Source organism: Lucilia sericata, unplaced genomic scaffold (assembly GCF_015586225.1).
Source record: "Lucilia sericata isolate MDLA Ls3-8-SP2 unplaced genomic scaffold, ASM1558622v1 Contig001693F_arrow, whole genome shotgun sequence".
Lineage (NCBI taxonomy): Eukaryota > Metazoa > Arthropoda > Insecta > Diptera > Calliphoridae > Lucilia > Lucilia sericata.
Window position 1 is genome coordinate 72,378 of NW_023995603.1, and position 15,507 is coordinate 87,884.

The 15,507-nt window shown below is 31.5% G+C and overlaps 1 protein-coding gene across 2 annotated transcripts; it reads right to left on the reverse strand.

Moving 5' to 3' along the window:
* Window positions 1–1,287: 1,287 nt before the first annotated feature.
* LOC119612459 (carboxypeptidase B-like) lies at window positions 1,288–15,089 on the reverse strand. 2 transcript variants are annotated; one of them, XM_037968264.1, is made up of 5 exons: window positions 14,885–15,089; window positions 14,204–14,680; window positions 2,418–2,615; window positions 1,681–2,351; window positions 1,288–1,612 (listed from the first exon to the last, which is right to left on the reverse strand). In XM_037968264.1, exons 2-5 carry the CDS (start codon window positions 14,529–14,531, stop codon window positions 1,367–1,369), a joined length of 1,443 nt encoding a protein of 480 aa, XP_037824192.1. In that variant the 5' UTR covers window positions 14,532–14,680; window positions 14,885–15,089; the 3' UTR covers window positions 1,288–1,366. The 2 variants fall into 2 exon arrangements, with proteins under 2 accessions (XP_037824192.1, XP_037824193.1); XM_037968265.1 differs by lacking the exons at window positions 14,204–14,680; window positions 14,885–15,089 and adding an exon at window positions 5,428–5,690 and having other exon boundaries at window positions 1,341–1,612.
* Between the last annotated feature and the right edge of the window lie 418 nt (window positions 15,090–15,507).

A 15,507-nucleotide genomic window follows, 5' to 3' on the forward strand; every position in this document is an offset into this window, starting at 1 on the left:
TTTAGCACTTTAAATACACATTTAACGTCTTTTTGGTTTAGATTAGAACTTCTTTCGTCATCAGTTCTTTAACAAAACTTGTTTGATATTGAAGACAATCTCAACATTGGCCTATAGACTGATCTCTATATCTCTATTAGCCTGAGCTTTTGTCTGATCAATTACAAGTTTACATGTAGACTGATTTATAGACTGACCTATAGACTGAGCTATAGTCTGATCTATAGACTGATCTATAGACTGATCTATAGACTGATTTATAGACTGATCTACCGACTGATCTTTAGATTTGTGTATTGACTTGTCTATAAACTGATCTATAGTCATATCTATAGACTGATCTATAGTTTTATCTATAGACTGATCTATAGTCTTATCTTTAGACTGATCTATAGTCTTATCTATAGACTGATCTATAGTCTTATCTATAGACTGATCTAAAGACTGACTTATAGAATGGTCTATAGAATGATCTTTAGAATGATCCATAGTATGATCTATAGTACCTTGTGGGTACTGATCTATAGGCTATTATATAGACTGATCTCTAGGCTACTATATAGACAGATTGCTTTCCCAGCTGATCTATCAGCTGAGCAATTGACTGATCTATAAATTGAACATTGAACTAATCAATAGACTGATCTGTGGATTGATCTATAGACTGATCTATAGACTGATTTATAAACTGATCTATAGACTGATTTATAGACTGATCTACTGACTGATCTTTAGAATTGTGTTTTGACTTGTGGAGACTACTATATATATAGACTGATCTCTAGGCTACTATATAGACAGACTGCTTTCCCAGCTGATTTATCGACTAAGCAATTGACTGATCTATAGATTGAACATTGAACTAATCAATAGACTGATCTATGGATTGTTCTATAGACTGATCTATAGACTGATTTATAAACTGATCTATAAACTGATCTATAGACTAATTTGTAGAAAGATCTATTAACTGATTTATAGATTAATCTGATCTATAGATTACATTCTAAACTATCTATAGACTGATCAATAGACTAATATATAGATTGATCTATCTCAGCATTTGACATTGGACTGAACATTATGCTGATCTTTAAAATGATCTATAAACTGTATAGACTGCTTTGTTAGACGTCCAACAGAATTATATATAGAGTAACCTGTAGCCGTATCAATAGTCTGAGCTATTGCCTGATTAATATGCTGATCTTCTGTATTTACTGATGTATAGATTGCTTAAGCACCCAATTATAAGCGTAAAATTTTCATTTTCTCTTTATTTTTCCACAAATAAATAATTCACAATAAATAAATTATCTTAATTACTAAACTTAAAAATATTCATTCATACTTTATAAATACTTCTTCAATTATGATAGTCTAATGCTAATGCTATAGTTTTCATAAACTCATAAGCTTCTTCACCCGATTCCACAATATAATGGGGAGGCATTAAATAACCATAACGTCCCTGATCTTTAAGGAAAACATTATACACATATTGAGGATTAATATGATATTGAACCCAATCGGCAGAATTGCCAGCACGAGCAAGTTTAAGGCGATAACTGGAACCTACACGATATTCTGCCTGATTCAATTTGCGGAAATTCTAGAAAATGAACAAAAATAAATCATGTTATATTTTTCAGTTTTAGAATGATCATAAGTATAACTTACCGCCATTGCTTTGCGACCAACTTTATGTAAATTTCTTTGATTGTCGGTAACAAAGTCAGCATCACCCCAGGGATAGGCTATTTCCTGGCCATAACCTCCAAATGAAATGTAGGCACCCAAATAATCTTTCATATTTAACATGAAATTTCTAATAGCGCGCGTTTCGGGTTCCGAGAACTTTTTAGCTCCTTTATAAAGATTTTTGCAAGGATTTTCCGAAGATCCTGAACCACCCCATTTATATTCGAAATTTCTATCCAAGTTAACACCAAAACAACCTGTTTTCGTATCGAAATGACGATTTTTAGTCCACAAACGATCGGTTATACGTGAGTACTGGTAACCATCAGGATTGGCTACGGGCAAGAAATACCAATCAATATGATGAATTATTTCCGATTCTGGACTATCCCATAAATAGGTTAATTTTGATATGGCCAATGTAACAGCAGCCGGACTTAACCAATCACGACCCTGTAGACCGGCATCAATAAATACCGCCCAATTATTGGGATCACCATTTGATATTCTCAATACTTCCAAAGGTCTTTTATTGTTTGTTACTCCAATTTGTACTATCTCAGACATATCGCCATAATTTTCCAAAATATATTGCATAAATTGTTTTATATCACCGATATCATGAAAACGATTCCAATTCATTATGGTGCCTGAAAAATGATTTGAAATAAATATTTCAAAATTGTGTTAGGGCTTATGTGTACTATATGGCTTACCTTCTCTATCAAGCCAGGGCATTTTAGGATTTGTCGCATTAACTTCTATGTAGGTTTCATCAATAGCCACTTCTAAATCATCGATCATTATATTATAGGTAAAATCACTTTTAGACATAAATTCCTTAGCTTTAGCTGTGTTCTTATAATCGATTAATACATCAATACCATCTTGATTAATATTCCAAACTTCTGTGCCTGTAAAGAGATCGAGAAAAAATTGAAATTTTAATAAATTTGTTTGATCAAGGTCGGACTGATCTTTATATAGAATGAATTCTATATAGACTGATCTATTAACAAGTTTATACATTGATCAATCTGATAGAATGAACTATAAACTGTAAGATTGAAAATCAATAGAAATTAAAATAAATTTATTTGATCATGATTAGACTCAGCATTATATAGACTGGATTATATTTAAAACTGATCTATAAACAATTTTATATATTTATCAATACACTGGACTATAAACTGATCCAAAAACTGGTCTATAGACTGATTTGAGGACTAGTCTATACACTTATCTGTAGACTGATCTATTAACTATATATAGACTTGTCTATAGACTGATTTATAAACTGATCTATAGACTTGCCTATAGACTGATCTGTAGACTTGTCTATAAACTTGTCTATAGAATTGTCTATAGACTTGTCTATAAACTGATCTTTAGACTTGTCTATAGACTGATCTGTAGACTTGTCTATAGACTTGTCTATAGACTGATCTATAGGCTTGTCTATGGACTGATCTATAGACTTATCTATAGACTTGTCTATAGACTGACCTATAAATTTGTCTATAGACTGATCTATAGATTTCTCTATATTGATCCATAGATTTGTCTATTGACTGATCTATGGATTTGTCTATAGACTGATCTATGGATTTGTCTATAGACTGATCTATAGATTTGTCTATAGACTGATGTATAGATTTGTCTATAGACTGATCTATAGACTTGTTTATAGATTTATATATATATTTATCTATAGACCTGTCTATTGACTGATCTATAGACTGACCTATAGACTTGTCTATAGACTGATCTATAGACTTGTCTATAAACTGATTTATAGACTGATATATAGACTTATCTATAGACTAATCTATAGACTGATCTATAGATTTGCTTATAGACTGATCTATATATTTGTCTATAGACAGATCTATAGATTTGTCTATAGACTGATCTATAGATTTGTCTATAGACTGATCTATAGTTTGTCTTTAGACTGATCTATAGACTTGTCTATAGACTGAGCTATAGACTAGTTTATAGACTGATCTATAGACTAGTTTAGAGATTGTTTTATATACTGCTCAATAGACTGATATATAGACTTATCTATAGACTAATCTATGGACTTGTCTATAGACTGATCTATAGACTTGTCTATGGACTGATCTATAGACTTGTCTATAGACTGATCTATTGATTTGTCTATAGACTTGTCTATAGACTGATCTATAGACTGATCAATAGACTGATATATAGACTTATCTATAGGCTAATCTATGGACTTGTCTATAGACTAATCTATAGACTTGTCTATAGACTGATTTATTGACATGTCTATAGACTGATATATAGACTTGTCCATAGACTGGTCTACAGACTGATCTATTGACTGATCAACAGACTTATCTATAGACTGATCTATAGATTTGTCTATAGACTGGTCTACAGACTGATCTATAGATTTGTCTATAGACTGATCTATAGATTTACCTATGGACTAATCTATAGACTTACTTATAGACTGATCTATAGACTTGTTTATAGATTGATCTATAGATTTATCTATAGACCTGCCTATTGACTGATCTATAGGCTTGTCTATAGACTTACCTATAGACTTGTCTATAGACTGATCTATAGACTGATATAAAGATTTATCTTTAGACTAATCTATGGACTTGTCCATAAACTGATCTGTAGACTTATCTATAGACCAATCTATGGACTTGTCTATAGACTGATCTATAGACTTTCTATAGACTGATCTATAGACTTGTTTATAGACTGATCTATAGACTTGTCTATAGACTGATCTATAGACTTGTCTATAGACTGATCTATAGACTTGTCTATAGACTGATCTATAGACTTGTCTATGAGTGATCTATAGACTTGTCTATAGACTGATGTATAGACTTGTCTATAGACTGACCTATAGACTTGTCTATAGACTGATCTATAGACTTACCTATAGACTGATCTATAGACTTGTTTATAGATTGTTCTATAGACTTGTTTATAGATTGATCTATAAGACTTGTCTATAGACTGATCTATAGACTGATGTATAGAATGATCTAAAGACTGATATTTAAAATGATCTGTTAACTGATTTCTTTTGTAAAATACTTAATTTAGTAAAGTTTTTATATATTTGCCATAACTTCGCTATTTGGAAGTTTTCAATTTATTCTGTATTTATTGATTTTTGCAATACTTTATATGTGTGTGAATTTGTCAATTACTATCTTTATAAAGAAAAGATTTTGAATTATTTATTTAAGGGTAAATATCAATAACTACTCTATTTGTGGGAAGATTTCAATTATGGAAACATAATAACAATTTCTCTAAAATCCGTATTGTCTTGGGGACACGTGAACTTAAATTTTTATGTTAATTTTTTTTTTTTTTTTTTTTGTAAAACAAACATAAAATGTTTCTTTGGCGATTACGTCTTTATTTTAAACAAAAAGAGATTGTTTATATAAATTAATGTAGATTTTATGCAATGAATAACATTATCCTAATATCAATTTATTATAAAAGAAAATTTAATTATGATTAACAATAGCTTAAATAGTAGTTATATGATGCGAAATTTAAATTTGCATTTGAATAAAAACGTAAAATTTTAAACAAAACACATTTGAATAGTCTGTTAAAAATTTAAAATAATAAAAATATTTCAAAAAAGTTTTAAAATAATTTTTGCAAATTACAAAGTTAACTAAAATTTGTTAAAACTTACGCCACACTAACCAAATAATTTCCAAAAATGATTTAATTCTTTATTCGATACATCATTCTCATGAATTTTCCACAATTGATGACCGAAATATCTTTTAACTGAGGGATCATTGCGATAACGCATATTGATCTGATATGTGGAAGAGGGTGAGAAAACATTGAAACGTCTTATATCGGTGGGTATTAACCATTGTAAACTTTCCATGGTATTATCGTATAGATCTTCACCCGAAAAAAATACCGAAGATAAACTACCGTTTGTACTGCGCACAAGTAAATATAAGCCATTATTGTTATTAAAGCGCGAATATTGTCGTGAATATGTTGTCGTTAGTAAAGTTATTAAAATAAATAATTTTATTAAAATATTGTTTAAATTAAAATATAATTTCTTAATTTGAAACATTCTCTTTTCAATATATTTTATATTCTTTCTACTTTTTTCACTTAATTCGATCTTTTAGTCGCGCTGTTTGCAAACAAACTGATTAAAGCGAAATTCTTTAATTCGTAACAGGGCCAGAGATTTTTTTCTAAACTCATCTTTTAATTTATAGCTGTATTTTTATTTCTATGTTTGGTAGAATATTTATATCTTATGTATCCACGAGTTTACCAAATATAAAATAAAATATTAATAATATTTGATAAATTTTTAAAATATGCATGATGGTATTTCGTAGAATATGTTTTCCCTGTTGTTTTACTCACGTTTAAAATGTCTGGTTGTTAATTTTTATTTGTGATTCTACCTTTGACCAGGTTTATTATTTCGCTTTGGGTCAGAACTTTTTTTATGTAGATCTTTTGTTTAGGGTTTTAATACATAGAATAAACAGGTTTATGTAGGGTCAATAGACTTTCTAATGATCTAAAGAAATGGAATCAGTTAGTTTGATGTTTTTCTAATAGACTCTTAATTAATTTATTGTATGTTTGGTTTTGAAAATCTAAACTAAGGTCATGATGTTTTGCATATTCTATAGGCCGACAGTTTTGTTAAAAATGGCTACCTACCACATAAATCTTTTGAAAAATGTAAAACGGAAATATCTTTGAAATAGTAGCTTTTAAATTATAAGGGCCATTTACAAAGTAGTAAGTTAAGCAGTGATATTAACATCTAGTCAAGTCTATAGTCTAGTCTATAGTCTAGTCTATAGCCTAGCCTATAGTCTAGTCTATAGTCTAGCCTATAGTCTAGTCTATAGTCTAGCCTATAGTCTAGCCTATAGTCTAGCCTATAGTCTAGTCTATAGTCTAGTCTATAGTCTAGACTAGTCTATAGTCTAGACTAGTCTATAGTCTAGTCAATAGTCTAGTCAATAGTCTAGTCTATAGTCCAGTCTATAGTCTAGTCTATAGTCTAGTCTATAGCCTAGTCTACAGTCTAGTCTATAGTCTAGTCTATAGTCTAGTCTATAGTCTAGTCTATAGTCTAGTCTATAGTCTAGTCTGCAGTCTAGTCTACAGTCTAGTCTATAGTCTACTCTACAGTCTAGTCTATAGTCTAGTCTATAGTCTAGTCTATAGTCTAGTCTATAGTCTAGTCTATAGTCTAGTCTATAGTCTAGTCTATAGTCTAGTCTATAGTCTAGTCTATAGTCTAGTCTATAGTCTAGTCTATAGTCTAGTCTATAGTCTAGTCTATAGTCTAGTCTATAGTCTAGTCTATAGTCTAGTCTATAGTCTAGTCTATAGTCTAGTCTATAGTCTAGTCTATAGTCTAGTCTATAGTCTAGTCTATAGTCTAGTCTATAGTCTAGTCTATAGTCTAGTCTATAGTCTAGTCTATAGTCTAGTCTATAGTCTAGTCTATAGTCTAGTCTATATCTAGTCTATAGTCTAGTCTATAGTCTAGTCTATAGTCTAGTCTAGTTTAGTCTAGTCTATAGTCTTGTCTACAGTCTAGTCTATAGTCTAGTCTATAATCTAGTCTATAGTCTAGTCTATAGTCTGGTCTATAGTCTAGTCTATAGTCTAGTCTATAGTCTAGTCTATAGTCTAGTCTATAGTCTATAGTCTAGTCTATAGACTTGTCTATAGTCTAGTCTATAGACTTGTCTATAGTCTAGTCTATAGTCTTGTCTATAGTCTAGTCTATAGTCTAGTCTATAGTCTATAGTCTATTCTATAGTCTAGTCTATAGTCTATTCTATAGTCTAGTCTATATTCTAGTCTATAGTCTAGTCTATAGTCTAGTCTATAGTCTAGTCTATAGTTTAGTCTATAGTCTAGTCTATATTCTAGTCTATAGTCTAGTCTATAGTCTAGTCTATAGTCTAGTCTATAGTCTAGTCTGTAGTCTAGTCTATAGTCTAGTCTATAGTCTAGTCTATAGTCTAGTCTATAGTCTAGTCTGTAGTCAAGTCTATAGTCTAGTCTATAGTCTAGTCTATAGTCTAGTCTATAGTCTAGTCTATAGTCTAGTCTATAGTCTAGTCTATAGTCTAGTCTATAGTCTAGTCTATAGTCTAGACTATAGTCTAGTCTATAGTCTAGTCTATAGTCTAGTCTATAGTCTAGTCTATAGTCTAGTCTATAGTCTAGTCTATAGTCTAGTCTATAGTCTAGTCTATAGTCTAGTCTATAGTCTAGTCTATAGTCTAGTCTATAGTCTAGTCTATAGTCTAGTCTATAGTCTAGTCTATAGTCTAGTCTATAGTCTAGTCTATAGTCTAGTCTATAGTCTAGTCTATAATCTAGTCTATAGTCTAGTCTATAGTCTAGTCTATAGTCTAGTCTAGTTAGTCTAGTCTATAGTCTTGTCTACAGTCTAGTCTATAGTCTAGTCTATAATCTAGTCTATAGTCTATAGTCTGGTCTATAGTCTAGTCTATAGTCTAGTCTATAGTCTAGTCTATAGTCTAGTCTATAGTCTAGTCTATAGTCTAGTCTATAGACTTGTCTATAGTCTAGTCTATAGACTTGTCTATAGTCTAGTCTATAGTCTTGTCTATAGTCTAGTCTATAGTCTAGTCTATAGTCTAGTCTATAGTCTATTCTATAGTCTAGTCTATAGTCTATTCTATAGTCTAGTCTATATTCTAGTCTATAGTCTAGTCTATAGTCTAGTCTATAGTCTAGTCTATAGTTTAGTCTATAGTCTAGTCTATATTCTAGTCTATAGTCTAGTCTATAGTCTAGTCTATAGTCTAGTCTATAGTCTAGTCTATAGTCTAGTCTGTAGTCTAGTCTATAGTCTAGTCTATAGTCTAGTCTATAGTCTAGTCTATAGTCTAGTCTGTAGTCAAGTCTATAGTCTAGTCTATAGTCTAGTCTATAGTCTAGTCTATAGTCTATAGTCTATAGTCTAGTCTATAGTCTAGTCTATAGTCTAGTCTATAGTCTAGACTAGTCTATAGTCTAGACTAGTCTATAGTCTAGTCAATAGTCTAGTCAATAGTCTAGTCTATAGTCCAGTCTATAGTCTAGTCTATAGTCTAGTCTATAGCCTAGTCTACAGTCTAGTCTATAGTCTAGTCTATAGTCTAGTCTATAGTCTAGTCTATAGTCTAGTCTATAGTCTAGTCTGCAGTCTAGTCTACAGTCTAGTCTAGTCTACTCTACAGTCTAGTCTATAGTCTAGTCTATAGTCTAGTCTATAGTCTAGTCTATAGTCTAGTCTATAGTCTAGTCTATAGTCTAGTCTATAGTCTAGTCTATAGTCTAGTCTATAGTCTAGTCTATAGTCTAGTCTATAGTCTAGTCTATAGTCTAGTCTATAGTCTAGTCTATAGTCTAGTCTATAGTCTAGTCTATAGTCTAGTCTATAGTCTAGTCTATAGTCTAGTCTATAGTCTAGTCTATAGTATAAGTCTAGTCTATAGTCTAGTCTATAGTCTAGTCTATAGTCTAGTCTATAGTCTAGTCTAGTCTATATCTTAGTCTATAGTCTAGTCTATAGTCTAGTCTATAGTCTAGTCTAGTTTAGTATGTCTCTAGTCTTGTCTACAGTCTAGTCTATAGTCTAGTCTATAATCTAGTCTATAGTCTAGTCTATAGTCTGGTCTATAGTCTAGTCTATAGTCGTAGTCTATAGTCTAGTCTATAGTCTAGTCTATAGTCTATCGTCTAGTCTATAGACTTGTCTTAGTCTAGTCTATAGACTTGTCTATAGTCTAGTCTATAGTCTTGTCTATAGTCTAGTTCTATAGTCTAGTCTATAGTCTATAGTCTATTCTATAGTCTAGTTCTATAGTCTATTCTATAGTTAGTCTATATTTCTAGTCTATAGTCTAGTCTATAGTCTAGTCTATAGTCTAGTCTATAGTTTAGTCTATAGTCTAGTCTATAGTCTAGTCTATAGTCTAGTCTATAGCTAGTCTATAGTCTAGTCTATAGTCTAGTCTATAGTCTAGTCTATAGTCTAGTCTATAGTCTAGTCTATAGTCTAGTCTAGTAGTCAAGTCTATAGTCTAGTCTATAGTCTAGTCTATAGTCTAGTCTATAGTCTAGTCTATAGTCTAGTCTATAGTCTAGTCTAGTCTAGTCTATAGTCTAGTCTATAGTCTAGTACTATAGTCTAGTCTATAGTCTAGTCTATAGTCTAGTCTATAGTCTAGTCTATAGTCTAGTCTATAGTCTAGTCTATAGTCTAGTCTATAGTCTAGTCTATAGTCTAGTCTATAGTCTAGTCTATAGTCTAGTCTATAGTCTAGTCTATAGTCTAGTCTATAGTCTAGTCTATAGTCTAGTCTATAGTCTAGTCTATAGTCTAGTCTATAGTCTAGTCTATAGTCTAGTCTATAGTCTAGTCTATAGTCTAGTCTAGTCTAGTCTATAGTCTAGTCTAGTTCTAGTCTAGTCTATAGTCTAGTCTATAATCTAGTCTATAGTCTAGTCTATAGTCTGGTCATAGTCTAGTCTATAGTCTAGTCTATAGTCTAGTCTATAGTCTAGTCTATAGTCTAGTCTATAGTCTAGTCTATAGACTTGTCTATAGTCTAGTCTATAGATTTGTCTATAGTCTAGTCTATAGTCTTGTCTATAGTCTAGTCTATAGTCTAGTCTATAGTCTAGTCTATCAGTCTATTCTATAGTCTAGTCTATAGTCTATTCTATAGTATAGTCTAATTTCTGTCTATAGTCTAGTCTATAGTCTAGTCTATAGTCTAGTAGTCTATAGTCTAGTCTATATTCTAGTCTATAGTCTAGTATAGTAGTCTAGAGTCTAGTCTATAGTCTAGTCTATAGGTCTAGTCTATAGTCTAGTCTATAGTCTAGTCTATGTATAGTTCTAGTCTAGTCTAGTCTATAGTCTAGTCTATAGTCTATTAGTCTAGTCTAGTCTAGCTGTAGTCAAGTCTATAGTCTAGTCTATAGTCTAGTCTATAGTCTAGTCTATAGTCTAAGTCTATAGTCTAGTCTATAGTCTAGTCTATAGTCTAGTAGTCTATAGTCTAGTCTATAGTCTAGACTATAGTCTAGTCATAGTCTAGTCTAGTCTATAGTCTAGTCTATAGTCTAGTCTATAGTCTAGTCTATAGTCTAGTCTATAGTCGAGTCTATAGTCTAGTCTCTAGTCTAGCTATAGTCTAGTCTATAGTCTAGTCTATAGTCTAGTCTATAGTTAGTCTATAGTCTAAGTCTATAGTCTAGTCTATAGTCTAGTCTATAGTCTAGTCTATAGTCTAGTCTATAGTCTAGTCTATAGTCTAGTCTATAGTCTAGTCTATAGTCTAGGTCTATAGTCTAGTCTATAGTCTAGTCTATAGTCTAGTCTATAGTCTAGTCTATAGTCTAGTCTATAGTCTAGTCTATAGTCTAGTCTATAGTCTAGTCTATAGTCTAGTCTATAGTCTAGTCTATAGTCTAGTCTATAGTCTAGTCTATAGTCTAGTCTATAGTCTAGTCTATAGTCTAGTCTATAGTCTAGTCTATAGTCTAGTCTATAGTCTAGTCTATAGTCTAGTCTATAGTCTAGTCTATAGTCTAGTCTATAGTCTAGTCTATAGTCTAGTCTATAGTCTAGTCTATATTCTAGTCTATAGTCTAGTCTATAGTCTAGTCTATAGTCTAGTCTATAGTTTAGTCTATAGTCTAGTCTATATTCTAGTCTATAGTCTAGTCTATAGTCTAGTCTATAGTCTAGTCTATAGTCTAGTCTATAGTCTAGTCTGTAGTCTAGTCTATAGTCTAGTCTATAGTCTAGTCTATAGTCTAGTCTATAGTCTAGTCTGTAGTCAAGTCTATAGTCTAGTCTATAGTCTAGTCTATAGTCTAGTCTATAGTCTAGTCTATAGTCTAGTCTATAGTCTAGTCTATAGTCTAGTCTATAGTCTAGTCTATAGTCTAGTCTATAGTCTAGACTATAGTCTAGTCTATAGTCTAGTCTATAGTCTAGTCTATAGTCTAGTCTATAGTCTAGTCTATAGTCTAGTCTATAGTCTAGTCTATAGTCTAGTCTATAGTCTAGTCTATAGTCTAGTCTATAGTCTAGTCTATAGTCTAGTCTATAGTCTAGTCTATAGTCTAGTCTATAGTCTAGTCTATAGTCTAGTCTATAATCTAGTCTATAGTCTAGTCTATAGTCTAGTCTATAGTCTAGTCTAGTTTAGTCTAGTCTATAGTCTTGTCTACAGTCTAGTCTATAGTCTAGTCTATAATCTAGTCTATAGTCTAGTCTATAGTCTGGTCTATAGTCTAGTCTATAGTCTAGTCTATAGTCTAGTCTATAGTCTAGTCTATAGTCTAGTCTATAGTCTAGTCTATAGTCTAGTCTATAGACTTGTCTATAGTCTAGTCTATAGACTTGTCTATAGTCTAGTCTATAGTCTTGTCTATAGTCTAGTCTATGTCTAGTCTATAGTCTAGTCTATAGTCTATTCTATAGTCTAGTCTATAGTCTATTCTATAGTCTAGTCTATATTCTAGTCTATAGTCTAGTCTATAGTCTAGTCTATAGTCTAGTCTATAGTTTAGTCTATAGTCTAGTCTATATTCTAGTCTATAGTCTAGTCTATAGTCTAGTCTATAGTCTAGTCTATAGTCTAGTCTATAGTCCTAGTCTATAGTCTAGTCTATAGTCCTAGTCTGTAGTCTAGTCTATAGTCTAGTCTATAGTCTAGTCTATAGTCTAGTCTATAGTCTAGTCTGTAGTCAAGTCTATAGTCTAGTCTATAGTCTAGTCTATAGTCTAGTCTATAGTCTATAGTCTAGTCTATAGTCTAGTCTATAGTCTAGTCTATAGTCTATAGTCTAGTCTAGTAGTCTAGTCTAGTCTATAGTCTAGTCTATAGTCTAGTACTATAGTCTATCTATAGTCTAGTCCTATAGTCTAGTCTATAGTCTAGTCTAGTCTAGTCTATAGTCTTCTAGTCTCTAGTCTAGACTATAGACTAGATTATAGACTAGACTATAGACTAGACTATAGACTATAGACTCTAGTCTATAGTCTAGTCTATAGTCTAGTCTGTAGTCAAGTCTATAGTCTAGTCTATAGTCTAGTCTATAGTCTAGTCTATAGTCTAGTCTATAGTCTAGTCTATAGTCTAGTCTATAGTCTAGTCTATAGTCTAGTCTATAGTCTAGTCTATAGTCTAGTCTATAGTCTAGTCTATAGTCTAGACTATAGTCTAGTCTATAGTCTAGTCTATAGTCTAGTCTATAGTCTAGTCTAGTCTATAGTCTAGTCTATAGTCTAGTCTATAGTCTAGTCTATAGTCTAGTCTATAGTCCTAGTCTATAGTCTAGTCTATAGTCTAGTCTATAGTCTAGTCTATAGTCTAGTCTATAGTCTAGTCTATAGTCTAGTCTATAGTCTAGTCTATAGTCTAGTCTATAGTCTAGTCTATAGTCTAGTCTATAGTCTAGTCTATAGTCAGTCTATAGTCTAGTCTATAGTCTAGTCTAAGTTAGTCTATAGTCTAGTCTAGTCTCGTCTATAGTCTAGTCTAGTCTAGTCTATAGTCTAGTCTATAGTCCTAGTCTATAGGTCTAGTCTATAGTCTAGTCTATAGTCAGTCTATAGTCAGTCTAGTAGTCTAGGTCTATAGTCTAGTCTATAGTCTAGTCTATAGTCTAGTCTATAGTCTAGTCTTAGTCTGTCGATAGTCTAGTCTATAGTCTAGTCTATAGTCTAGTCTATAGTTCTAGTCTATAGTCTAGTCTATAGGTCTAGTCTAGTAGTCTAGTCTATAGTCTAGTCTATAGTCTAGTCTATAGTCTAGTCTAAGTCTAGTCTATAGTCTAGTCTATAGTCTAGTCTATAGTCTGTAGTCTATAGTCTAGTCTATAGTCCTAGTCTATAGTCTAGTCTATAGTCTAGTCTATAGTCTAGTCTATAGTCTAGTCTATAGTCTAGTCTATAGTCTAGTCTATAGTCTAGTCTATAGTCTAGTCTATAGTCTAGTCTATAGTCTTGTCTATAGTCTAGTCTATAGTCTGTCTATAGTCTAGTCTATAGTCTTGTCTATAGTCTAGTCTATAGTTGTCTATAGTCTAGTCTATAGTCTAGTCTATAGTCTAGTCTATAGTCTAGTCTATAGTAGTCTATAGTCTAGTCTATAGTCTAGTCTATATTCTAGTCTATAGTCTAGTCTATAGTCTAGTCTATAGTCTAGTCTATAGTCTCGTCTATAGTTTAGTCTATAGTCTACTCTATATTCTAGTCTATAGTCTAGTCTATAGTCTAGTCTATAGTCTAGTCTATAGTCTTGTCTATAGTCTAGTCTATAGTCTAGTCTATAGTCTAGTCTGAAGACTAATCAATAGTCGACTATAAATTTTTTTTTATCTATTTATATAAATTTTTAAACTTTTTTACCACTTTCTTTTAATTACTCACCATACTTTTCAATAAACTTTTGCATTTCTTCCGTTCGGCTAATATTATTTTTATTCAAATCCTGACTGAAAATGATTTTCCACATTTGAGCACCATGATAATTAACATAATTTTCATCAAAATCACTGCGAAAATCCGATTTTCTACCCACATGAACATTAGGACGAACTACCCGTAAAATATTACGAAAACCACCGAAAAATGGCCAACGAGCCAAAAGTTGTGTTCTAGGCACATAGATAATTTCCTGTGAATTTGCGATATGAGAACATTTTAGAAATGTGGCAAATATTAAAATAGAAGTGAAGCTAGATATCTTTAACTGCATTTCTTCTTTACACGTCCGTACGAAACGATGTTAATCGAAATAAAGACGAGCGTTGAATGTTGGCAAAATTTGCAAATTCATAATCGAAAGACACCAACCACTCCAATCAACAAACCATTCATCCCATCAGCCATTCATAATAGTTTTGCCTATAAGATCGATATATTTTGTTTGATTATTTTACAGTTATGAAAACTTGAAAAAAAATGCTAAAATGAAATCGACAAATCGTAAAAAAAACATAAAGAAATAATAATAATAACCAAAAGAAATGTTGCTAACAAAGAAAAATGTAAAATAATGTGTTTCGGAAGTTGTTGGAAGCATTGTATTCAAGCTATTTATGATTTTACCTTTGTTTCTCTTTCATTAGTGCTCCAAATTGCTATTTTGATCAAATTTTCTATATATTTTTCACGTAATAACTAATGATTTATGTGATCACAGCATCTTTTTTTATTAAAAAATTTCAAATTTTTGATTCGTATTTAAAATTAAATATTTGAATATTTGTCATAATTTTTTTTTAGTTAAACAACAAATTTCACCTCTACCAGCATCTTTAGCAAAATTCAAAATGATCAGTAGTTGATATGCTTATGTTGTTTCTAAATGACTTTTACCTTAATTTTGTTTGTATTTTCAACATTTTTGCGGATTTTCTTAAGTGGTCGAATACGCTACACTAATATGTATGACATAGTTGGTATGTTAATAAGTTTGTCTGTATTCAAGAAAATCCAATGCGACAATGAAAGCAAAGTAATTATTTCTTGAGGCTTTTGTCTAATCTGTAGTTTAGTCTATATTCTAGTCTGCAGTTTGATCCGTAGCCTAGTCTATAGTCTAGTCTATAGTCTAGTCTATAGTCTAGTCTATAGTCTAGTCTATAGTCTAGTCTATAGTCTAGTCTATAGTCTAGTCTATAGTCTAGTCTATAGTCTAGTCTATAGTCTAGTCTATAGTCTAGTCTATA

Coding starts and splice junctions, on each gene's coding strand:
- LOC119612459 (XM_037968264.1), bottom strand. CDS start 14,531: ATGCAGTTAAAGATATCTAGCTTCACTTCTATTTTAATATTTGCCACA. Junction 2,616..14,203: donor AAAGTTTATTGAAAAGTATG/GTGAGTAATTAA, acceptor ATCTCTTTACAG/GCACAGAAGTTTGGAATATT. Junction 1,613..1,680: donor TTGGTCGCAAAGCAATGGCG/GTAAGTTATACT, acceptor TTCATTTTCTAG/AATTTCCGCAAATTGAATCA.